Here is a 25,757-nt window from a genome sequence, read left to right on the forward strand (position 1 = left end):
TGGTGGTAGAATTTTCATGTAGTGATAGAGCTAAAACTAAAGCTCAGGCAAATACAGGTAGGACTCCAATTTGCTAGGAATCCATCTTTTATGTTGATTTTTGAAGTTCTGGAATTCTGAGGAATTCTCAAATCACTGAAACCTTGTTTTAAGAATATTGTGAGTAGGGGCGCCTGGGTGGCACAGCTGTTAAGCGTCTGCCTTCGGTTCAGGGCGCGATCCTGGCGTTCTGGGATCGAGCCCCACATCAGGCTCCTCCGCTATGAGCCTGCTTCTTCTTCTCCCACTCCCCCTGCTTGTGTTCCCTCTCTCGTTGGCTGTCTCTATCTCTGTCGAATAAATAAATAAAAATCTTAAAAAAAAAAAAAAAGGGAACAGCCCAGGGCTAATACCTTGCTTAAAAAAAAAAAAAAAAAGAATATTGTGAGTAAGCTTTAGGCCAGTGTTATCGAATAGAAATAAAATGCAAGTTACATGTGTACTTTTAAATCTTCTAGTAGCCCCACTAAAAAAGTGAAAAAAAAGGGTGAAATTCATATAACCTAATATATCATATCCACATTTAATTAACATAAAAGTTAGACATTTTACATTATTTTTTCATATAAATTATTTGAAATTCAGTATATATTTTACAGTTACAGCACATCTCAATCCAAATGCTCAGTCTTCATTGGAAGTATTTGATATGTATTTAGATATGCATTTTACAGTTGAAAAAGTAGATTCACATACCTGAGTTGCTCAAAGCATGCTTACAAGTTTTCCAGTAATGGGATTGATAATTTAAAATTTAAGTTAATTAAATTATGATTTAAACATGCAGTTCCTCAGTCACACTAGCCACATTTAATGGACTCACTAAACCACATGTGGTTAGTGGCCAGCCTCAGACTTTGTGGATTAGCCTATTTAATTTGTAAAGGGAAGTTAATATGGGTACCAGCACTGTGTTTATCTTCTGCGTTTCTGCACGTCTAAGGAGTACTAAGATAGCATATGATTCCTTTTATGGCACTTATTGAGATATTTTGTAGAACTAAACTGTTGATTTCCTTAAGATAGAGTTTGTTTATTTCCATAGCAAGATGCCTCTCTCATTTTAGGCCCACAACAAATGTTCCCAAAAGAGCATGAATGAGTGATTGAGAGGGTGTTGTAATTATGACAGGGACAAGTTCCCATGGGTATAGATTTCTTTAGTTTTTGTACTTTCTATTTCCACATACTTTTTCTTTAATACAATGGAAATTGAGTTTAAATCCTAAACTAATTGAATAGTACCTCCCCTTTGTATACTGCATTACAATTTGATTTGAGTCTTACAGTGAAAATCCTTTGAGATAAGGCAAGTATTATTAGAGTAGTACCTTAAAATAATTACGGCATACAGAAAACCCCTTAATAAATGCCAGTTCCCTTTCTTCCCTTAAAAGTGAAACTGAATGGGGGCGCCTGGGTGGCTCAGTGGGTTAAGTGTCTGACTCTTGATTTCAGCTCAGGTCATGATGTCAGGGGTCATCAGATGGAGCCCTGAGTTGGGCCTTGTGCTGGGGATGGACCCTGCTTAAGATTCTCTCTCTCCCTCTCCACCTGCTCCTCTGCCCTCCTAAAAAATGAACCTGAATGGTATTTGATGCTCATTGAGGCATCCTAAACCATAGAAAAGCACTTGAAAGTCTAACAAATGAAGGAACAGGAAGTCATGCCTTAGAGAACTTGTAAGTACTTATTATGTGTCTGGCATTGTGTTATACCTTCTCTCATTCAGTCCTTGTAGCAACCAGATGAGGTAGGTATTGTTACCATTTCTTTTAAACTATACTAAGAAGCGGTTAAATGCATGAGCTTGAGTGGGGCTGCCTAGGGTTTTTGAATCTTGGCTCTGCCATCTACTAACTATATGGCCTTAGGTAAGTTACTGATTATTCTATGCCTCAGTTTCATCATTCCTCCAAATGGGGGTACCTACCATCACAACAGTTTGGGTGATGCATGGGAGTAGTTTAAAAGCAATGCCTGGTATATGGTAAAGTGCTTATCAGTGTTGGATGAAATGACTTTAAACAACTTTAGATCCTAATTAGATTAACAGTATTTTTTCTTTATATTCTGATTATACCATCACATGCTTCAGCAATTGTAGATCAAATGAAAAGGGTGGAAGGAGTGCATTAGAACATATTTCCAATTGTTTTATTATTTCTTTAGACCAGTGTTATTTTGTTTGGATTATATATGATCAACTTCTTTTTATGATCAGCTTTTAAATTTTATTTTTCAGGTGACAACTTTTTAAACATTGAAGTACAGTTGACATGCAATATTACATTAGTTTTAGGTGTATAACGTAATGATTGACAATGATAGATGTATGAAATGTTCACTGTAAGTGGCTAGCATCTCATCATACAAAGTTATTGACTGTATTCCCTGTGCCGTACTTGACATCTCTGTTACTTACTGATTTTATATCTGGAAGTTTGTGCCTCTTAATCAGCTTTACCTTTTACACTCATCTCCACCCCCTCCCCTCTGGCAGCCACCAGTTTGGTTTCTGTATTTATGAGTCAATTTCTGTTTGTTTTGTTTTTTAAATTCCACATATAAGTGAAATCATATGGTACTTGTTTTTTCCTGTCTGACTTATTTCACTTAGTATAATACCCACTAGGACCAAACTTGTCAGTAATGGCAAGATTTCATTCTTTTGCATGGTGGAGTAATATTTCATTGTGCGTGTGTGCGTGTGTGTGTGTGTGTGTGTGTATGTATGTATACATACCACATCTTTTTTATCCATTTATCTATCAGTGGATGCTTAGGTTGTTTCCATATCTTGGCCATTGTAAATAATGTCACAATGAACATAGAGGTGCATGTTTCTTTTTGAATTAGTATTTTTGTTTTCTCCTAGTAAATACCAGAAGTGGAATTACTAGCTTGTATATTTACTTTTTTGAGGAACCTCCATGCTGTTTTCCATAGTGGCTACACCAATTTGCAGTCCGACCAACAGTGCATTAGGGTTTCTTTTTCTTCACATCCTCGCCAACACTTGTTATTGTCTTTTTGATACTAGCCATTCTGACTGGTGTGAGGTGTTGTCTCAGGTGATTTAATTCTTAATGTAAAAGTATCTTGTCTTCTACTCTTAGTATTGTTCCTGAAGAAATTAATGTAGAATCAAACAGTTCTTCGTTGCCCACAAGGTTTAGAATAGCAACCATTTATTCCATAAATAGTTGAGAAATTATTATATGCCAAGAACTGATCCAGGTCTTAGAGATATAGTACTAAAAAAGTTCTTTCCTTGTGGAAGTTAATCCTAATGCGGGGGGAGAGAGATAAAAAACAAAATGGCAAGATCCTGTCGGAATTGTTAAGAGGTATTAAGGAAACAATGTAAGCAATAGGGAGTACTAGAAGGGTTGGCTCCTTTTAGCCAGATTGTTAGGGAAGGCTTCTTGGGAGGTGACATTTGAGCTAAGACTAGCAGGACAAGAAGTAGCCATATGTAGAGCATTTAAGGCAGAAGGAACTCTGTAAGTAGAAAGGCTTTGAGAAGAGAATGAGCTTGACATACCAGGGATAAAAAAGGTTTGTGTAGCTGGAATTCAGTAAAAGGGGGATAGAAAAGTAGGAAATGGATTGTAGGCAAGAGCTGGAACAGGAAGAGCCTATAGGCCAAGGTGAGAAATTTGAATTTTATTCTGATTGCACTAAGAAACTATTGGGGGTGTGGTGGTGGAGGGTGTGAAGGTGTTAAGTAGTGGAATGAGATATTTATTCCTGTGGAGATGTGCAAGTGGGGACAAAAACTGATTAAGAGACCATTGCTGTTTTTCAGCCAATGGATGGTGGTAACTTGGATTAGGATTGTTAAAAGTGCAATAATGAGAAGTGATTAGATTGAATATATATTTTGGAGGTAGAGCTGACAGGACTTATAATTTGGGTGTGTGGCATAAGAGAAAGACATCAAGGATAACTTACTCTTAAGATTTAGACCTGAGCTATTAGGTAGTTGGTGGTGTCATTGTGCTGGGGACTATAAAAGGAGTGAAAATAAAATAGTTTGGCAAAAATTGAGGTTCTTAGAACTTAGAGGAATAAGAAATTGATCTGTATGTATTATACATTTTTAAAATACCCTAATTTCATATCTGAGTATAGTAATTATATACATTGTAAAACATTAAGAAAAATTTAGTTGTAATGGCAATTCCAACCAAAGTATTAACATTCAGTGCATTCTCTTCCAGATCATGTTAAATATATGCTTGTTCTTTTAGTAAATAATTGTTCGGTGCCTCCTAGGAACCAGGTACTGTGGTAGGCTTTGGAAATTCAACAGTATACAAGACAAAGTCTCTGTCCCTATGAAGTATACATTCTAATGGGGGAGACAAGTAAGAAGTAAACAAATGAATAAGATAATTGCAGATCGTAATAAGTACTATAATGGAAGTAAGGGAGAAAATGAATATCCGAGACTGCCAATATAGATTTTTCTCACACAGTTGAGTTCATCTGTAACAGTTTTATATCCTTTACCTCCCGTATCGCAATGCGACAAGGTGCCAGGCTAATTCAACTGGGGGAAATAGCGTCTTCAACAAGTAGTGCTAGTACATCTGGATATCCACAGGTGAAAGAACGGCTTTGGATCTGTGCTTCACACTATATACAGAATTTAACTCAAAATGGCTCCTAGACCTAAATGTAAGAACTAACGCTGTATAACTGCTAAAAGAAAACATAGGCATAAATCTTTGTGAGTTTGGGTTATGCAGATATTTTTGGAGGAGGGGTTTGGACAGTTTTCTTGGCATTTGTAGGCAAAAGCACAAGTGACAGAAGAAACATAGATCAATTGGACTCTGCTAGAATTAAAGACTTTTTGCATCAAAGAACACAATACCATCAAGAAAGTGAGAAGACAACCCAAGGAACGGCAGAAAATATTTGCAAATCATGTCTGACAAGGAATTTGTATCCAGAATATATCAAGGACTATCTCAACTCTGCAGTACAAGGGCAATCCAGTCATGGACAAAGGCTTTGAATAGACATTTCCATAAGGAAGATATACAAGTAGTCAATAAGCACATGAAAACATGCTCAAAATCATTAGCCATTAGGGAAATGCAAATCAAAACCATAATGAGGTACTACTATGTATCCAGTAGGATGACGATAATAAAAAAGACAACAGTAATAAATGTTGGCAAGGCTGTGGAAAAGTAGGAACCCATATATGTTGCTGATGGGAATGTAAAATGGTGTAGCCACTTTTGGAAAATGTTTTGGCAGTTCCTTAAGAAGTTGAACTTGGGAATTGCCATTGACCCAGCACTTTCACTCCTAGTTACGTACCAGGTGAAATAAAAAGACATATCTACATAAAAATCTGTAGACAAATGTACGTAATAGCATTATCCCCATAGTAGCCCCAAAGTGGAAACAACCCAGATTTCTATCAGCTGATGATTGGGTAGAAAAAAAATGTAGTATGTCCATATAATAGAGTATTATTTGGCAGTAAAAAGAGATGAAGTACCGATTCATGCTACAGCATGGATGAGTCTTGAAAACATGCTGAGTAAAAGAAACCAGTCAAAAAAAGACTACGTATTATAGAATTCCATTTATATACAATATCCAGGATAGATAGGTCTCAAGAGGCAGGAAGTAAATTAGTGGTTGGATAGGTCTAAGGTGGGTGAAAATGGGCAAGAAGAATGATCACTCAGTACAGAGTTTCTTTTTGCGGTGTTGAAAATGTTCTAAGATTAGATTGTGATGGATGTACAACTTTGTGAATATACTAAAATCCACTGAACTTACATTTTTAAATGGGTAAAATTTTATGGGATATTAAATATATCTGTAAAATCTTTAAATTTTTTAATGGTATTGTGCGTGTACAGTGATGGTATTAAATCATCCCCCTGTTAAATTTAAAGCCATGATTGTAACTAATGCCCTGTCTTTTTCTTTTCCCCCCCCCAAACAAAAGGTCTCACATATTTATTACTGAACCAACCTACTGGGGCAGAAACATAGTAACAGAAAAATCATTTCCCTGATAAAACATGCCCATTGTTGGGCACCTGGGTGGCTCAGTGTGTTAAGTGTCTGCTTTTGGCTCAGGTCACGATCCCAGTGTTCCAGGATCGAGTCTCGCTCATGCTCTCTTCTCTCACATCTGTCTCAAATAAATAAAATCTTAAAAACAAAACAAAACAACAAACCATGCCTACTCTTCAGATAGTAGTGATGTTTAGAGAGTGATAGGATATGAGCATGTGGCTTTCATGCCGCATAAATATGTGTGCCATCTCTGCAGTCCCGTATAGCTCCGGTGCCTCCTCTTGCAGTTGTACCTGATTTATTACCAGTTTTCATCTGAATGCACTGGAGAATGGGACGATCCTGCTTTTGTTTCTTGGCCAGGAACTGCTTGATCTTGAAAGTCTTGTGAGAGGACACTGCGTGGAACAGTCAACCACACATACCATGATGGTGGAGAAAAGGAGAGAATGCTTTGTCATCTTTGCGCATAAATCTTCGCCTCATGTGCATTGTTCTTCAGAATACAGTTCTAGTTATGCAATCACTGAATCAAAAAGATTGTGTATGGGGGCGCCTGGGTGGCACAGCGGTTAAGCGTCTGCCTCCGGCTCAGGGCGTGATCCCGGCGTTCTGGGATTGAGCCCCACATCAGGTTCCTCCGCTATGAGCCTGCTTCTTCCTCTCCCACTCCCCCTGCTTGTGTTCCCTCTCTCGCTGGCTGTCTCTATCCTGTCGAATAAATAAATAAAATCTTTAAAAAAAAAAAAAAGTTTGTGTATGTGTTTATATATTTCTAATTTAAAAAATATGCTCATAGAAAACTTGGAAAATACAGAAGACTAGAGAGAAGATAAAAATCACTTATATTCCCACTGTTAGAGATAAAATTCCTTTTTTTCTCTATACTGTCTTACATAGTTGAGAAACACTGTACATAAAACTTTATATTCACTTTCTTTTTTCACTTCAAGTAATGTTTCCTCCATGTCTTTAGAAGCTTTCCCTAGGCGTGATTTTGATAGCTGCATCAGAAACTATCTTGTGGATGTACTATACTTTTCTTTGCAGTTTTCCTGTTTTTGTTTATTTGAGCTGTCTGGTTTCTATATTATGTAGATTATCCCCCCAGAATAAATTCCTTGACGTGGGCTTACTGGGTTAAAGTGTCAAAGAGTTTGGATTATTTTAAGGCTCTTAATGTAAATGACCACATTGCTTTCTGAAAGGTGTAAGTAAACAGTTGTCGATGGTAGAAGATGAATCTGGAAAAGTAGGTTGGTTCAGATAATAAAGGGCCTTCTGTGCTCTGTTAATGAATATGGACTTTATCTTGAGGTGTTTTGCAGTTGGTGAATATTTTTAATCTTGGGAGTGATAGGAGATGTGAAGAGTAGATGAGAAGGAGTAGATTTGAAGTACACATTTAAGGAGAAGTTGATAGGACTTAGAAAGTGAGTGTGACCGTGGAACAAAAGTAGGTTAACCAACAACATCAACTATCTTTCCTGTCTTAGGTTCATTGACACACTAGCTAATTATCAAGAGAGAAGCTAGATTGTTAAACCAAAGAGAAATCTTTTGCCTTTAGCTTATTATGTGTTCAAAATGATCTTTCTCAAAGAGGAGTAGAATATTGTTTATATTGTCGTTGAAGTAAAGACTAGAAGTAATGTATAATTTTTTCCATTCAGGATAATTTACATGAAGTAAAATTTACCATGTTTAGTGTAAGTTCTGCAATTTTTGCAGATATATACAGTTGTGTAACTACCATGACAATCAAAATATAGAATAGTTCCTTCACTCCAAAAAATTTCCTCATGTTAATCCTTCTTCCCATCCCTAACAACCACTGATCTGCTTTTTGTCCCTATAATTTTACCTTTGCGAGAATATCATATAAATGGAATTATCCAGACACTTTCAATCCAGTTTCTTTTCACTTAGCATAAAGCATTTGTGCATCAGCATTTTGTTCCTTTTTATTGTGATTAGTATTCCAGTCCCCATTTGAGGAATAGAGTCCTTTTTAATGGTTTCCTGTGAAGGATGAGACAGAATACTCTAGAGATCTTTTTTCTTTTCCTGAATCAATAAATGCTTGAAACAGTCACTCTCTCCACCTTGGTGTAACTACTGATAGATACATCTTATTACATAGTTCCGTAGGGCACCTGGGTGCCTCAGTCGGTTGAGCATCTGACTCTTGGTCTCAGCTTGGGTCTTGATCTCTCCGGGTCAGGAGTTCGGACCCCATGTTGGTCTCTGTGCTGGGAGTGGAGCCTATGTAAAGGAAAAAAAAAAAAATAGTGCCCTTATGTTTTCAGTGGTGGAATCAAGCAGCTATTTAACAAGGATGTAGATTGTACAACTTTTGAAATGTGTCAGTATGTTTTATGGGATATTGATTTCCTAAATGTTACACTCTTTGCATATTGATTATTGTATACATTAAGGTCTCTTCTCCAGCATTTATTCTGAAATTAAATGATACTTATATATCAGGCACTGTTTTAAAAAATAGTATATTTGTGATTTTTTAAACAATACTAAGTAGAGCTCTTGTATAGCCTCTACCTGTTGGCCATCTGTATGTCTTTAGAACAATGTCTGTTTAGGTCCTCTGCCCATTTTTAAATTGGATTGTTTGCTTTTTTGCTATTGAGTTGTATAAATTCTTTATATGTTTTGAATATTCATTCCAATATTTTCTCCTATTTGGTAGTTTGCCTTTTCATTTTGTTGATGGTTTCCTTTGCATTTTTAGTTTGATGTAGTCCCCCTTGTTTATTTTTGCTTTTGTTGCCTTTCATTTTGGTATTAAACTAAAAAAAAAAAATCATCACCAAGATTTTGAGTTAATTTCTGTGTACGGTGTAAGACAGTGGTCCAATTTTATTTTGTATGTGTCTGTCCAGTTTTAAAACGCCATTTATTGAGGAGACTGTCCTTTCCCCATTATATATCCTTGGCTTCATTGTTGTAAATGAATTGACTAAATATGCATCGAATGGCTGTTATCAAAAAGAAAAGAAACTAACAAAGTGTTGGTGAGGATGTGAAGGAAAGGGAACCCTTGTGCACTGTTGGTGGGAATATAAATTGGTGCAGCTGTTATTAAAAACAATATGGAGGCTCCTCAAAAAATTAGAACTACCATATGATCAGTAACTCCACTTCTGGGTATTTATCCAAAGGAAACTAAAACACTCAAAAAGGTAAATGTGTCTCATGTTCATTGCAGCATTATTTACGGTAGCCAAGGCATGGAAACAACCCAAATGTCCATGGATGGATGATGGATAAGAAAATGTGGTGTGTGCGCCATGAAAAGATTTTGTCATTTGCAACAATATGGATGGACCTTGAGGGCATTATGCTATGCTAAATAAGAGAAAGACCAATACTGGATGATCTCATTTATATGTAGAGTCTAAAACAAAACACCCCCTGCCCTTAACTCACAGATACAGAGAACAGGCTGTGCTCTTCCTGTATGCTTCTGGCCGCACCACTGGTATTGTCATGAATTCTGGGGAGGGAGTCACCCACACTGTGCCTGTCGTGAAGGGTATGCCCTACCCCATACCATCCTGCATCTGGACCTGGCTGGCTGGACCTGACAGATTGCCTCATGAAGATCCTCACGGAATAGTACAGAGAACAGACTGGTTCTTGCCAGAGTTGGTCAGAATGGCTGAAGGTGGTCTAAAGATACAAACTTTCAATTATAAAATTAATAAATTATGGGATGTTAGGTATAGCCTGGTGGATATAGTTAATAATGCTGTATTATATATTTCAAAGTTGCTAAGAGAGTAAATCTTAGAAGTTCTTATAAGAAAAAAACTGTAACTGGTGATGGATGTTACCTAGACTTATTGTGGTGATCATTTCACAATATACATAAGTATCAAATTGTTATGCTGTACACTTGAAATTAATATGTTATATGCTAATTTATAGCTCAAAACAGCTCTTTCAGTGTTATCACTAGAACATTCATGTTTCCCTGATGAGTTGTCACTTACGAAATCAAACAGTATAAAAATTTTTCCATCTTTACAAGTTTTTTCTTGTCAGTTATGAGGAGTCTAAAAAAGTAGAAACGTTATACATTTATGCAAACAGTGTTTCAGAGGATGTCTTTTTTTCCTAAAAAGGCAGTAATAATAGCAAATCTCATCAGGACCAGAATATTCCAACAGAGATCAATAAAAATTATGTAGAAGATTTTTTTGCTTTATTTTTTTCTGAAAAATACTGAAGTTTTGAAATGGATGATTTTCCTTGGCATAAATTGAAGAATTGTAAAGGATGAGAAAAAATATCTTGAAGGCAATAGTATATTTTGTAAAAATTTTATGGGATAATCGTTTTTCAAGACTTGATAAAGTAGATAGTTCTGAGGTTGAAATAGGGTTAAAAAAAGATACTGAATTCTTGTACTTAAGGGGCACAGTCTAGTGAGAGAGAATCACACAAACAATAGTTAATCACAGTAAATACTAGATAGAAATCATTATATTTTATGTTAGTACATAGAAGGATCACATAAATTAGAGGTAGTGATTGAGGGACCAACTAAGAGCTGCCTTCCCAGAGGAGGTGATGCCTGAACTGAGGCCCTGAAGGACTTAACCAGGTGAAGAGGACAGTAAAGCATCTCAAAAGAACATAGTGTAACCAGAGAATCACAGAGTTGTACGTGGCTGGGATTAAGGGGAGCGTGTTAGGAGAAGTAGGAAAAGAGGCTACGGAAATAGTCCGTAAAGGGCTTGACATAGCATGGATTCTACCCTGAAGAAAATTTGAAACTTGAAAGAAAACAGTAAAATCATAGGACTGTTTGCCAATGTGCTTACTGTCCTTGCCCCCCCCCATTTTTCCGTCTAGTTTTTTTGTGGGGTGGAGAAGTGGGGGAATATTATTTTCTCTATCAGGCTTATAAAACTTGTTGCCACTATTTCTACCTTCCTTTCTGACTTCCTGCCTCCAGTTGGTGGGGGTGGGGGGGGTGGGGGTGGTTAACAAACCTGATTAGGATTGCCTATGAGATTGCATACAATCTGAATGAGATGGATTATTTTTAGCAGCTGGGCATTATTGTATCTAATCCACTTTCACTGTTGAGATGACTTTCTGTAAGGGTTTTTTTTTTTTTCTTCTGGTGTGGGTGGTGTTTCACAGACTTTAGGTTATTTATTTTAAAGATTTTACTTATTTATTTGACAGAGAGACAGCCAGCGAGAGAGGGAACACAAGCAGAGGGAGTGGGAGAGGAAGAAGCAGGCTTCCCAGCGGAGCAGGGAGCCTGATGTGGGGCTCGATCCCAGGACTCTGGGATCGCGCCCTGAGCCGAAGGCAGACGCTTAACGACTAAGCCACCCAGGCGCCCCAGACTTTAGGTTATTGAATGATTTTTTCTTTCCCACTAAGGTGTAACCATAAAATTGTTTTAGTGGAGCTCTAAAATTAACATATAGCTAATAGAATGCTATTGGGTCTGCACAGGCAATCTCAAGGACATTGTGCTTTGCTATGAGGTGAATGAAGGACTTCTGTAATTGGAAATTGTTTTCAGGAATGAGTGTATTAAGGCAGAGAGTTAACGTGGAACATTTTCTGGATCACTAATAGCTTATGTGGTGACTTTGTGCAAATTACAGAATGGTGCTTCCTCTGGTGATGTGGCCTCAGGAGACAAGCAGATGGCACTCCTTCAGACGGTTGAAACCCTGCAGGCACATCCCTTGGCTAGTGGAACATGAACTTGAATTTAGCTCTGTCTTGCACTCTTAAGCAAGGCACAGTCTATAAAACTGTATTCAGCTGCTCCAGACATTTTGAACTTATCAAGGGATTGATGATTTGCTCTGTGCTTGCTTGACTGATGTATATAGGGTAGGGACAAACTTTAGAACAAAGCCTATTAGCTCACCCCACAGACCGCATTGTCATCACTGTAGATTTTAACTTACGGGTGTGATAGTTGTGCCTAGAAGAATGGTAAGTGGTTGTGTAAGTGAATCTTGACTGTGTTAGAGAAGACTGTTAGCTGTTCACTCTTGCATGTCTTTGCTGTGCAACCATTCAATAGTTATGGGACAAAAGAAGAGATATACATCAAATATCAGTGTGGTGTTTTAATTCGTATTTCTGGTTATCAGGGAATAGATAGAAATTACTGTTTCAAATATAAGTTTTAAGCTGTCTGGATTTCTTTTATTCATAGCCTTTCATTTCTCAAAGGCTTTATTAACAATCAGTAACTAGAACGAGTGGAAAAAGCTCTAACCAGGTTTTCCGATTCATAATAGTATGAGTCTTTCAATCACTGGATGATACCATTGACAAGCACTGTATTTAGGTGATTTGTGTTATCAGTCTTCTTGAGTTAGGATGACCATAATTCACATTTTACAGATGATGAGACAGTATGTTTTCTCCTCTGGTTAAAAGTCTTCTTAGATTAAATGTTCCAAATTCTATTTATAAGAAAGAGAAACATAGCAAATTGAAAAAAAATTACATATCTGACTTTATCAGTTTATTTAAAACATGTATTCCCAATTAATTATAAAATTCATCTGGAATGGTCATATGTAATATTACATAAAATGAAGCTATCCTTATTGTTAGTATATAAACTTTGTACTATAAATTCATTATTTCAGTTCTTCCCGAGTATCTAGCATTTTTTTCCTGAAGAAGAAAGGAGTCTGCTTCTCTCCCTTTCCCCCATCCACTCCCCCTGCTCACTCGCTGTCTCTCAAAAATAAATAAAATCTTAAAAAAAAAAAGATTTTACTTACTTATTTGTCAGAGAGAGAGAGAGTGCACAAGCAGGGGGAGTGGTAGGCAGAGGAAGAAGCAGGCTCCCCACTTAGCAAGGAGCCAGATGCAGGACTCGATCCCAGGACCTTGGGATCATGACCTGAGTCGAAGGCAGATGCCTAACTGACTGAGCCACTCAGGCGTCCCAAAAATAAATAAAATCTTTAAAGAAAAAATAAAGTAAAAACTTTATTATGCCATCTGTATGAATTAAAATATTTGCTTTGCTTAAGTCAGGCCTTCTTGTCTTCAGTTCTATGACTGTTCTTCATTTTGGTTGTTTTGACTTTTCCAAATTAATACTCAGGACATTCCAACGAACACAATGTCTTATCTATATTTCCCTTCAAGATTGCTTCCTTGCCCCCAGAAATAGTCGACCTTAATTATTAGTAAACTAGAATTGAAATCCTTGTCCTGTCACTATATAGAATAATAACTAAAGTTCCTGATGTCATGAGTCATCCATAAAGCTAAATAATATACTGTTTTTCCAAGGCAGAAAACTATGTAATATGTCTTATAAATTTGTTTACCTAAAACATATGATTAAGAGTTAATTTCATGTGTTATTTTTATATTAAATTGTTTAAAATAAGGATAAAAATTTAGTTCCTCAGTTGCATTAGCCTCATTTCATGTGCTCAACAGCCATGTGTGGTAATGGCTACCATATTGGAAAGCGCAGATACCGAATATCTGCATCATCACAGAAAGTTCTGTTAGCATGGCTCTCTGAAACAGTAGGACTAAGGATTTCATAAATCATTTTCAGGCTTCAAGGCAGTGGTGGTGGCGGCAGTGTCTTAGCATTCATTTACACATGATCCCCTATTTTCCTGTTTTCGGTGTGATGCCTAAGCTAGAAAGTTCTGTTGTTTACCCTCGTCAGAGAAATAAACTCCAGAATTCCACAGATAGGTGGCAGGGTGGAAGTCAAGAAGGGATCTAGGGACCTAAGTGTGTCTCAGACTAATGGCACTCATTCTTCCTAGTTTGAACTTCCTTATTTCTTCTGGGTTTTTGTTTTTGCTTTGTTCTTGTGGGTTTATGGGGTTTTTTCTTTATTTTTTTTAATCCCCTTTTTGTGCTTCAGTGGAGTTTTGGTAGGGAGATGGGTGTATGTATTCAGCCCCCCTTATAACACAGGACCTGTGAGGCTCTTGTCATTTCTGTGTAGAAATGTGCCTTGAAGCACTTGCCACTCTGTTGTCTCAACGTTCTTGCTCAGAAGCATCAGTTGTAGTAGCCAGAAGCCCAAATGTTGTGTAGTCCCTCATTTTTGTTTCCTTTGGCTGTTATTCAAGGCATGGTGTAAATACAGGAGAATCATGATCCCATTGTTAAACTCCCCAACTCCTTTAATTATGCTTATCTTGGGTGTTTAAGAGTTGAGTAGGTTAAGAAAGGAACTAATACCTGATTTCTGCCAAGTGTTTATAAATCTTAAATTGTATTTGTCTGCTCTGCAATATCTTTCTTTCAAATATTTCAGATTCTCTTAGCTTAGAAAAATATTTTTTAAAAAATTAATACTTTCCTGAAGTAGGAAATTCACTTTCATTCCTGTTTTCTCCAGTGAGGATTGCGTAAAGTGTAGTTGGCAAAGTCAGCTATCCTACTTCAGTCCATAGTACAGAAATAGAGCGTTTATGGTATTCTGGTTTAGGGTGGACTGCTGTAAGTCATTAGTTTTTGGAGCCGGTTTAGTTGTCTACAAAAGCTGAATCTGAAAAACTTGATGCTCCTTTCCAAAATTACAGCCTTTATGCTAGAATTGAGAGACTTGATGTTGTAAGTGTTCTGTCACTTACAGTTATTAAAATACCCAGCGTTACACGTTCTCTGTAACGTTTATGTCCCCTTCTGTTTGCAGGTAGTAACTATTTGAAGTGCACACTTAGTGGAGCTTGAGTGTTAAGGAGGCGCCTCAGATGCGTTCATTTCATCTCTGAATCAGTGTTTCACAGAAGCTCTGCCACAGGAGACTTAGATTTGAGATCTGCTGTACTTCACGAGCAAGTTAAAAACTGCTAGTCAGTGAGATAAAATAGAATGAAGAAATTATTTAACAGCAGCTGTTTTGACACCGGGGTGGAGTTGTAAGAGTGACGGTTATTCTCCAGTGGCCGCTGGGACAGAACACAAGGAAACTGAAGTTGTGGGTTGTGTATCTTTGTAAGGTAATCACAGCGCTCTGTAGTGGCAATCTGTTTTCCCCAGATTTTCCTGCCCAGCTGTGCAGCAAGTTTCGGTGCAATGTTCACAGTATCCCTTAATGGTCTTTATTGTTAAAACTTTGCACTTGAACGTAGTAACTTAAAAAAATAAATTTAAAATCAAAACTAAATTTGATTTTCCTTTTTAAAATAAACTTTTAATTTCTTGACAACTAAGAAGTTAATATCTTAGTAATATAACATTATAGAGAAATACTGAAAACTGGGATTGATGGGCGAGGACCTTTTTCTATTAGGTAAAAAGTACAGTGTAAAGAACAGATGATTCTGTAGATCAGTGTTACAATCGATTTTGTTTTAAGATTTGCTATAATGCCTCTTGGTGGTAACAAATCCACTGAAATTAATACTTTCACAGGCGTGCTTAACCATCACCCTAGATACATTTTACTTGAAACATCCTTTTGAGAAAGGACACATAGGCTTCACCAGAGGTCTGCGGCACAAAAAAATGCTTTGACTTTGGGCCTGTTTTAATAAAGTGCTCTTATCACAACTGCTTCATTATAAAAATTAAGCCTGTAGGCAAAGGGGTAAAATAACAATGAGTTAAGATTTTATTATATAATTTCTTGAAATTTTAGAACTACATTTTAAAGATTTTATTTATTTGTCAGAGAGAGAGAAAACACAAGCAGAGGGAGCAGGAGGCAGAGGGAGAAGCAGGCTCCCCACTGAGCAAGGAGCTGGACACGGACTCAGTCCCAGGACCCTGGGATCATGACCGGAGCCGAAGGCAGATGCTTAACTGACTGAGCCTCCCAGGCGCCCCTAAAACTACATTTTAGTGATCTTCACCTGGAGCTTATTGTTGGAAATGCAAAACTTCAGCCTCCACCCCAGATATTCTGAATCAGAATCTCTAAAATCAGCAATTTAACAAGATTCCCAGAAGATTCCTGTGTACTGTAAAGTTGGAAAACTGACCTAGTGCGCCCCCCTAAATAAATTAGTTGAAGGAACCGGTATACTTCAGAGGATGTTAAATGACAAGCCCAGAGTAACACAGCTAGTCAGTGGGAAAGCTTGGATGGAACTGGTCCTCTCATAATTCTGGTGCTTTAATTTCAGGTTGTCTCCTTTTGGCCTCCAAGATGTTAATAAACTGTATACAGTTGGTTACTTAGGATTATTTCATATTTTTTGCCTCCTGCTAATCTTTACCCCAGCTTTCCAGTGCACCTCCCCAATCCCCTGAACCAGGGTAAAAGAGCTCCCAGCTTGTTGAGAAGAGCTTGTGCGGGGCTAGATTAGAGGTTAGGAAGGGAGGGGCCCCAGGACAGTGTTGGGCCAGGCCATAAGACTGGTAGTCCCTGCTTTCTCTGTCTGCCCTCATGGTTTTAGTTTTACTTTATAAAAATCATTATCGGGGCACCTGGGTGGCGCAGTCGTTAAGCGTCGGCCTTCGGCTCAGGGCGTGATCCCAGCGTTCTGGGATAAAGCCCCACATCGGGCTCCTCCGCTGGGAGCCTGCTTCTTCCTCGCCCACTACCCCTGCTTGTGTTCCCTCTCTCGCTGGCTGTCTGTCTCTGTCAAATAAATAAAATCTTAAAAAAAAAAAATCATTATCAAGAATCTAGGGGCTGGTGGTTTAATTTTCCATATCAGTGCTATTTCAAGGATATAACTAAGTAAATCAAGGTATAACAAATTTAAGCATATTTATTTATTACAATTGAATAGAATACAATAGTATTAAAAGTATACACTTTACCTGGTGGATTTTTCATTATTTTCATGGGCAGGATTTAGTAGTATAACACTACTAGTGGTAGAGGACCCTACTTCTCTAACGTTAAAACCTCTAAAGCCAGCCTATGGAAAGACGTGAGAAAGGAAGCATTTGACGAAATCCTAAGCACCGAACTACACACTTTATCCTGACTCCTTCCTTTCCACCTTCCCTCTCCCAGCCAGTTATTGTTCAGTACTTTGCAGTATTGGCATCCAGCCCTCCTCCTCATACTGCTCCCACTACCCTGATGAGGGCCTTGATCACATCTTGCCTTGCTTACTGAATTAGCCTTTTAGCTGGTCATATTTTCTTTTTAAAAATATCCAGGGTCTCCAAACTCAGCCTACTATTCGTGGCCTCTTCCACCTGAAGCCAGTCCACATCTCCGTTTCCTCCCCCCTTATCCTCCTCTCACAGTGTATGTGCCAGGTTCGCTTCATCAGGAGCTAGCTTTGTCCTTCTTTCAGTCCCCTTATTTTGGAATGCTTTAAGTCAGCTTACATGTGAGATCCTGCCTGAATGCCTGCATCCCCCCGCCCCCCCTTTCAATCTCTTCCTTCTTTAAACTCCCTTCCATTGGAGTTTATCAAGGAATAATGAAAGTTTTACCAAGTATTGAAGCTTTATATATGCTGTCTTTATCTTCTCCATTAGTCAAATAAACCTCCTTGGGGGTCTTGGGAAATCTTGGATTTCCTCCGAGGAACGCAGTAGTGAACAAAGCAGACACAGTCTGTCCTAGGGAATTTACAGCCTATCTGGGGAGACAGTCATTAAGTAAATAATCTTAAAGAGAGAACACTGAGGGTATTTACCCAAAAAACCCACAAAAGCACGAATCAGAGGAATACATGCACCCCCATGTTTATTGCAGCATTATTTACAATTGCCAAATTATGGAAGCAGCCTAAATGTCCATCGATAGATGAATGGATAAAGATGTGGTGTATACACACACACACACACACACACACACACACACACACTCTCTCTCTCTCTCTCTCTCTCTCTCTCTCTCTCTCAATATTATTCAGCCATAAAAGGGAATGAAATGTTGCCAATTGCAACAACATAGATGGAGCTAGAGAGTATAATGCTAAGTGAAATAAGTCAGTCCCAGAGGGGAGGTGGGGGGGGGATGGTTGCAATAGGTGATGGGGATTAAAAGAGTACATTTATCATGATGAATGCTGATAATGTGTAGAATTGTTGAATCACTAATTGTACACCTAAAACTAATGTAACACTGTATCACAACTATAATGGAATTAAAATAAACTTAATAAAAAAATAAATAGAACATTGAAACTGTGGTAAGTGCTATGGGGTAGAGATTCATGGTGTCATGGAAGCATGTTATAGTGGGTATGACCCAGACAACTTTTTTGCAAAGTGAGAATTAAGCTGAGATCCAAAGAGTGAATTAGGCAAAGAAGGGTCGGGAAGTGTTGTCCAGGCAGGGTGTACAGTATGAGCGAGGGTGGGAGGGAGCATGGCCAATCTTAAACCACTAAGAAGGCCAGGATAGTTAGATTACAGAGCTTGTGTGGTATAAGATAAAGCTGGAGAGGTGGGTAGGACTAGACTATGTTAAGGAATTATTACTGCTTTTACCCTCAGATCAATGGAAAGCCATTGAAGTATTGTAAGCATGGAGATTGGATTTGTGTTTCAGATCTCTGGCTGCAGTGTAGAAGATGAAGGGTGGAGGGGGGATCAGCAGTGGGTCTGGGCAGTCTGTCATATTTGAACAACTGTGGTAATGTATTAAACCCCAAATCTCAGTGGTTTAACACAGAAAGGACTTCCTCTATATCACGCAGGGTTCAGGGGAGTCGGCAGCCCTCTTCTATCTTAAACAGTGTCCGTCAAGGTCCTCTTGTCAGGGGAAGACAGCTTGAAGATCACTTTTAAAGAGTCAGGGCTGAAAGTTGTTTGAATCACCGTGCCCACCTTTTGCTGAGCAGAACTCCCTGGCCCCAGCTAACTTGCAAGGAAGGCTGGGGATTGTAGTCTTCCTGTGTGGCCACGAAGAGGAAGCAGTGTGGTATATACATTCTTGATCTCTCTCCCCTGCGGCCACTTGGGGGGTTATTCTACCAGTTCAGATAACAGAAAGCAGTGGCTTGGGCTGGGAGAGTGGTGACAGAGATGGAGAGAGCTGAATGTCTTGGAAAAAAATATGAAAAGTCAAAGACCCAAGTGAGGTGAGGGAGAAGGAACTATTGAGGCTATCTCTTAAGTCTGGAGTCTATGTAAACTGGGATGGAAGTGCGTACTGAGAAAGGAATACTGGCTAGAAGGGGACTCTGGACATGCAGAGTGTCAGATGTCTTTGGCACATCCATCTGAAGATGGTAGATAGGAAATTGGGTGTAAAGGCTTCGAGCTCAGAAAAGCAGAAATCTGAACAATTGTGCGAGTCATTTTTGGATTAGGGCTTGAAACCTTAAGCATGGATAAAATCTCCTAGGGAGAATACAGGGTCCTTCCTTTCCACCTAACTGCCGTCAACATCTGTGCACTGCCAGATTTCTCTCCCGCCACCCTTTCTGACCTCAGCTGAACCTTTAGATGTCCTCAGAGCCCCTTTGCTTGTCCTTAGGTGATTCCCTTAGGAACTCCCCGTAACAGCTATTCTGAATCTTTACCTAACTTGCCCTCAAACTTCTGCTCTACTTCTCCTGGTTTATACTTCACAGAGAAAATAGAGGTTTCCAAGTACAGTTTTTAGCAATGTGTATTTTCCTTCTTGAAACTGTTGCCCTCCCTTTTACTATTTTAGAGGAAAAAAGGGTGTAGATTTCCCCCACTATCCAAAAGTAGAGTGAGTCTGTGAAACCTTTCATAAGCCAAAATGGTGTAGCAATTACCATTAATTTATATGGAAAAATTTTTGAGCATTTCCAGACCCAAACATAACCTTTCTTAGACTCTTTGGTACTTTTAGGACACATCTTGGTTACAGATGAACAAAATAAATCGAGATATAGCACAGACGCTGACCGACACAGTGTAAAGCTGTGGTGGCTTGATGTGGCGATGCTGAGTGTAGATCTGGGGTAGGAGGTTGGCGGGGTCACTCTCACTGCTCGGGGTGGGCGCTGCCTCCATATAAACACTCTGCTATTTTTGCTGTTGCCTTTTTTTGTAAACATGAAAATCTTTAGATTTGTTTTGGTCTGTGAAAATAGGTACTAATGCAGGTCTTTTGTAAAGGCAAACTGGTGTAACTCTTAACTTTTGAAAATCGAGGGATATTAGTATGTTCTTTTCTAAAACTGATTCCCTCATCTGTGCCCTGGATCTCATCAGTCTCTCTAGAGTTCTCTTAATTGTAAGTGGTTATGCGTATCTCTGGAACCAAATTGCCTGAGTTCAGATCTCACTTCTGCTATAGGTTTCCGTGTGACTCTGGCCAAGTAACTTAATCTTTCTGTGACTCAGTTTCCCCATTTGTAAGATGCAGATAATAACAGTAGCTATCTCAGAATTTTCGTGATTTAGAAGTATGTGACAACAGTTAAATACTCACTATTGTGTGTGTGTGTGTTTTTCCCCCTAGTGTTTTGGTTTTCCTCTTGTTCCTTCAAACTCTTAAACTTTTAGTATGGTCAGATTTCCCCAGTCGTAAGATAATTTCTGTAAAGTTAGCACATAGTCTTCCTTTTCTCTTTGCCATTAACTGTCTTTTTTTTTTTTTTTAAAGATTTTATTTATTTATTCAGCAGAGATAGAGACAGCCAGCAAGAGAGGGAACACAAGCAGGGGGAGTGGGAGAGGAAGAAGCAGGCTCATAGCGGAAGAGCCTGATGTGGGGCTCGATCCCATAACGCCAGGATCACGCCCTGAGCCGAAGGCAGACGCTTAACCGCTGTGCCACCCAGGCGCCCCTGCCATTAACTATCTTTGCTTTCTGTCTTTACCTTCTCGGTTTAACCCTGTAAATCCTCAGCCCATTACCCTGGACCTCTGCCCGCTTCCTCCAATCTCCTGAAATGCATAATGAAGCATGGAACACTACATCAAAAACTAAGGATGTACTGTATGGTGACTAACATAACATAATAAAAAATTATTATTAAAAAAAAGTTCTTGAAGGTTTTTGCTCCTAAATCAGGTTTGTAGGCATTATTAAAAAAAAAAAAAAAAAAAAAAAAAAAAACTCAGTTGCCAAAACTGGTGGTCTGTTGCAGTCATTCTCAAACTTTGCAGTTTTTGGTGTTGATGACCACCCCTGCCCCCTCCCCCCAGTACTCTCCCTTGGCTTCTAGGATGCTGTTCTGTCCCTTCTTAATTTTTCTTTTTAGTTTTCTGATCATTTCTTCTTAGTCCCCTTCACTTGTTACTCTTATGCTACTTAATGTGGGTACCTCTATGATATTGATTATAGTCCAAAGTATCGATTAGATCCATGCTCACATTTCCATTTGCTAACTGGTCATCACCTAGGTGTCTCTAAAATTAACATCCTCTGGATAGTTGTAATTGCCTCGGAAGTGGTCTTCCTGTTTTCAGTATGCTTGCCAATTTTTCCTTCAGAGTCTTCAGTGTTAATTTCCTCAAGCAGAAGTGTCTATATTATTCCTCATCAGAAACCTTTACAAACATCCTTTTTGGTAGAAAATAGCTCAGACCTCTCCTTATGAGGGTTTTAAGGTTCCTGTAAGTTATAGCTAGATTTGGCTGACATTAATTGCATTATAATTGCAGAATACATATTTACTTTCTGCTTCCATGCTGATATGTGATTAATATGCTTTATTTCCAAGTCAGAATTTAGTGCTGTTTGAGGTAACTCGCTTAGATATTGACAGATATATTCAAATGGTTAGTTGGATATATAAGGCTTCCAGTGTTTTCTTCATGCTTTTAAATATGGGTTGGTCAGTTGTGATTTACAGATCCACATGATGGACTAGGGAGTTGGAGGAATTGGGGTCTAATATTCATTAATCTTTGTTACTTGCAACATTTTATTCTCTGAAAAAAAAAAGCAAAATAAAAATTCTTGCTTAACAGAGATGAACTGTGAAGATTAGAATAATACTACTTCTAAAGCAGTACAAGAAAGTTTAAGAAAAGTGCTTTTTAAAGTAGGAAAGTGATAGGATAGCTTTTGTGGTAGTTTTCTAGTCTTGATTTTCTGTACTACCTCATGAATATTTGTCTGTAAACAAAGTGTGGATTAGATAGGATTGAAGTAAATTATGATTAGATGTGGACTAGATTAGATAGAATTGAAGTATGTTAGAGCTCTTTTATTTTTTTATTTTTTTATTTTTTTTAAGATTTTATTTATTTATTTGATGGAGAGAGAGACAGCCAGCGAGAGAAGGAACACAAGCAGGGGGAGTGGGAGAGGAAGAAGCAGGCTCATAGCAGAGGAGCCCGATGTGGGGCTCGATCCCATCACGCCGGGATCACGCCCTGACCCAAAGGCAGACGCCTAACCGGTGTGCCACCCAGGCGCCCCTAGAGCTCTTTTAATACATGAGATGACTAAATGGCCCACATACCCCAATATTATGTAAATGCTAGAATCTTGGTGTATTTTAACCCCCAGAATTCTTATGTGCATTTTCAAGTAACAGCTTCACAAAGCTATAACTCACATATCATAAAGTGTGATTCAGTGGTTTTCAGTGTATTCAGAGTTGTGCATCCATCACCAGTGTCAAATCCCAGAGCATTCATCACACTATAAAGAAAGCCCATGCCCATTAGTGGTTGCTTCCCATTCCTTTTTCCCTTTAAGCTCCTAGAAACCACTGATCTACTTCCTGTCCATGGATTTGCCTATTTTGAACATTTCATAGAAATAGAATCATGCAGTATGTGGCCTTTATATCTGGCTCCTTTCACTTAGCATAATGTTTTTCAAGGTTTATCCATGTTATAGCGGGTAACACTACCTTAATTTTTTTAGGGCTGAATAATATTCCATTGTATGGATGTTATCACATTTTGTTTATCCATTCAGTTGATAAACATTCTTCTGCCTTTTAGCTATTATGAATAATGCTGCTCTGAACATTTGTGTACAAGTTTTTATATGGACATATGCTTTCATTTCTCTTGTGTATATACCTAGGAGTGGCATTGATAGGTGTTAACTCCGTGTTCAGCTTTTGAGAAACTGCCAAACTCTTTCCTGAAGCAGCTGTTTCACAAATCTGTCAGCAGCATAGAAGGGTTCCAGTGTCTCAGCAGCCTCACCAAGATTGGTCGCTGCTGTCTTTGTTGTTACCGTCATCCTGGTGGGTGTAAAGTAGTAGATCCTTGTGGTTTTGACATGGTTTTGACATGTGGTTTTCCCTAATGCTGATGATTTGAGCACTTTTTCCAAGTGCTTACTGACCATTTTTATATCTTTTTTGGGGAAATGTCTATTCCAATCCTTTACCCATTTTTAATTTGGGTCATCTTTTTTATTTTTGAGTTATAAGGGATCTTTATTCTGGGTACAGGTTCCTATTGGAAATATGATTTGCAAATATTTTCTCTTCATGTGGGCTGTCCTTTCATCTTTTTAAAAAGATTATTATTTTAGAGAGAAAGGGCAGGGAGGGGTAGAGGGAGAGGGAGAGAGAGAATCTCAAGCAGACTCCACACTGAGTGCGGAGCAATGACACGTGACTCGATCTCACAACCCTGAGATCATGACCTGAGTTGGAACCAAGAGTTGGACACTTAACTAAGCCAGCCAGGTGCCTCTGTCCTTTCATCTTATATGCAGTTTTATTAATCAAATTACTTGACATTAATTTTGGGTGTCGTTAATATTTTTTGCATTGTTTAGTATTTAAATTTATGAAGTTTATAGTTTTTGCTTTCGAAAAGCTAACATGCAAACCTAAGTATTTAATGAGGCATCAAAAATTATGGCTTTAGTAAAGTTAATGCAAATAGAACACTCCTTAAAGATGAAAAGATTAAAAACTCAGGTTGAGACCTTTTGCTATCAGGGTCACGTTTCAGAATAGCAAGTGTAACATGGTAGAAGGTTTATTTTTCTGGTCAGTATGATCCTGAATTAAACTGTCTTCTTTCTACAGCAGTAAGTAAGCGTTTTCTTATCCTTTTTTAAAATTGAGATAGAACAAATAACATTGTGTGAGCTGAAGATGTACAAGGTGTTGACGTGATACATTTGTACACTGCAGGATGGTGATTACACTAATACCTCCATCATGTCACATATTATCATGTCTTTTTTGTGGTTGAAACAATTAAGATCTAGTGATCTTAATTTAAAACTTGGGAGATTTTGTAAGTGAAATTTTAAAGGCATATGATTAATATGGTTACCAAATATTAATCACATAATTTTGAAGTGTGTGTAGAACAAAGACCTTTTAATTCTTTATTAGAGAAAGATATCCTGGCAGGATGGAATTTTCCCAGTGCAGCCCCTCTGTCCATCTGCTATGCATTATAAAAAGAATTTTGGGTATCATTAACTGTGGAGATGACTACTCAGGGTTCTGAGCAACCCCTTTACAAGAGAGGAACCTAGTACCTTACGAAGCACCTTTTTCCACGTGTTAAGGTAGGAGGGGCTGCTGTAGCTCAGTCTTCCCTTACGCCTCTGCAATAGTGATGGATACTTTACGTATGTCATCTTTTTAAAGTTGAATGACTGAAACTAGCGATTGCAGCTTAGATTTTTTCTGTTCGATGATGAGTATACCTTAAAAATTTGAAGTGTGTGCCAGTCTATAAGGAAAAGTTACATAGTGTTTTTATATTTGGTACAATAAAAATTGTAAGCCTCCTTTTGACTTTTTTTTTCCTTGTTATAGGCCTCCGGAGTGCAAGTTGCAGATGAAGTATGTCGCATTTTCTATGACATGAAAGTTCGGAAGTGCTCCACACCAGAAGAAATCAAGAAAAGAAAGAAGGCCGTCATTTTTTGTCTCAGTGCAGACAAAAAGTGCATCATTGTAGAAGAAGGGAAAGAGATCTTGGTTGGAGATGTTGGTGTAACCATAACTGATCCTTTCAAGCATTTTGTGGGAATGCTTCCTGAAAAAGATTGTCGCTATGCTTTGTATGATGCAAGCTTTGAAACCAAGGAATCCAGGAAAGAGGAATTGATGTTTTTTTTGTGGTAAGCATCAGAAATATTGAGCCTCTGTATAACTCAGAGTTAATCTTACCTTTAGCACTTGGTGAACCAGTTCCTAGGGCCAAGGATTTTGTCAAGCTTTCTGCAGTCATTGTCATTTAATTTTCATTTACAACTAATTTATTACAATTTTTATTCATAACGTCCTTAGCTAGATTAATGCTTGTGGGACCAAAACTACTCTGTGTGTACTTGAAAGAATATGAATGACTTTTACTTGTTGATTGTTTTGGTCGGGGTAGGGACAGGAGCTAGATTTTATGCATTCTCCAAACTCACTCAGATGCTAACATTTCTCTAAAAATTCTTCCTAGAATCCTGAGAAGAAAGTTTACCCCACCAAAATCCTTCTCCAACACGTCTTGCCAGGATCCGGCCTTTCGCTTTTTAAAACACTCATCCTTTACTTGTTCCTCTGTGGTTTGCTACCTTTTTTTTTTTTTTTAAAGAATTTATTTATTTATTTGAGGGTTGGGCGGGGGAGAGAGAGAGTGAGTAAATGGGGGGGGGGGCAGAAGGAGTGGGAGGGAATCTCAGACAGATTCCCTGCTGGGTGATCTTATGACCCTGAGATCATGATCTGAGCCAAAACCAAGAGTTATAGGCTTAACCAGCCGAGCCACCCAGGGGCCCTTGTGGTTTGCTACTTTGGAAGTTGGTACTATCATTGCAACTGTAATTAGGTCAGTAGGGTAGCCACTAGCCACTGTGGCTATTTAAATTTAAAATAGTTAAA

The 25,757-nt window shown here is 38.3% G+C and overlaps 1 protein-coding gene across 2 annotated transcripts in view; it reads left to right on the plus strand.

The window, feature by feature from the left end:
* DSTN (destrin, actin depolymerizing factor) overlaps positions 1-25,757 on the plus strand; it is a 38,597-nt gene that overhangs the window by 7,017 nt on the left and 5,823 nt on the right. For both annotated transcript variants that reach the window (XM_057312679.1, XM_026502999.4), the window contains one exon: positions 24,696-25,003. In XM_057312679.1, the coding sequence (XP_057168662.1) occupies positions 24,696-25,003 (308 nt within the window). The remainder of the gene's footprint in view (positions 1-24,695; positions 25,004-25,757) is intronic.

Source organism: Ursus arctos, unplaced genomic scaffold (genome assembly GCF_023065955.2).
Source record: "Ursus arctos isolate Adak ecotype North America unplaced genomic scaffold, UrsArc2.0 scaffold_16, whole genome shotgun sequence".
NCBI classification, from domain to species: domain Eukaryota; kingdom Metazoa; phylum Chordata; class Mammalia; order Carnivora; family Ursidae; genus Ursus; species Ursus arctos.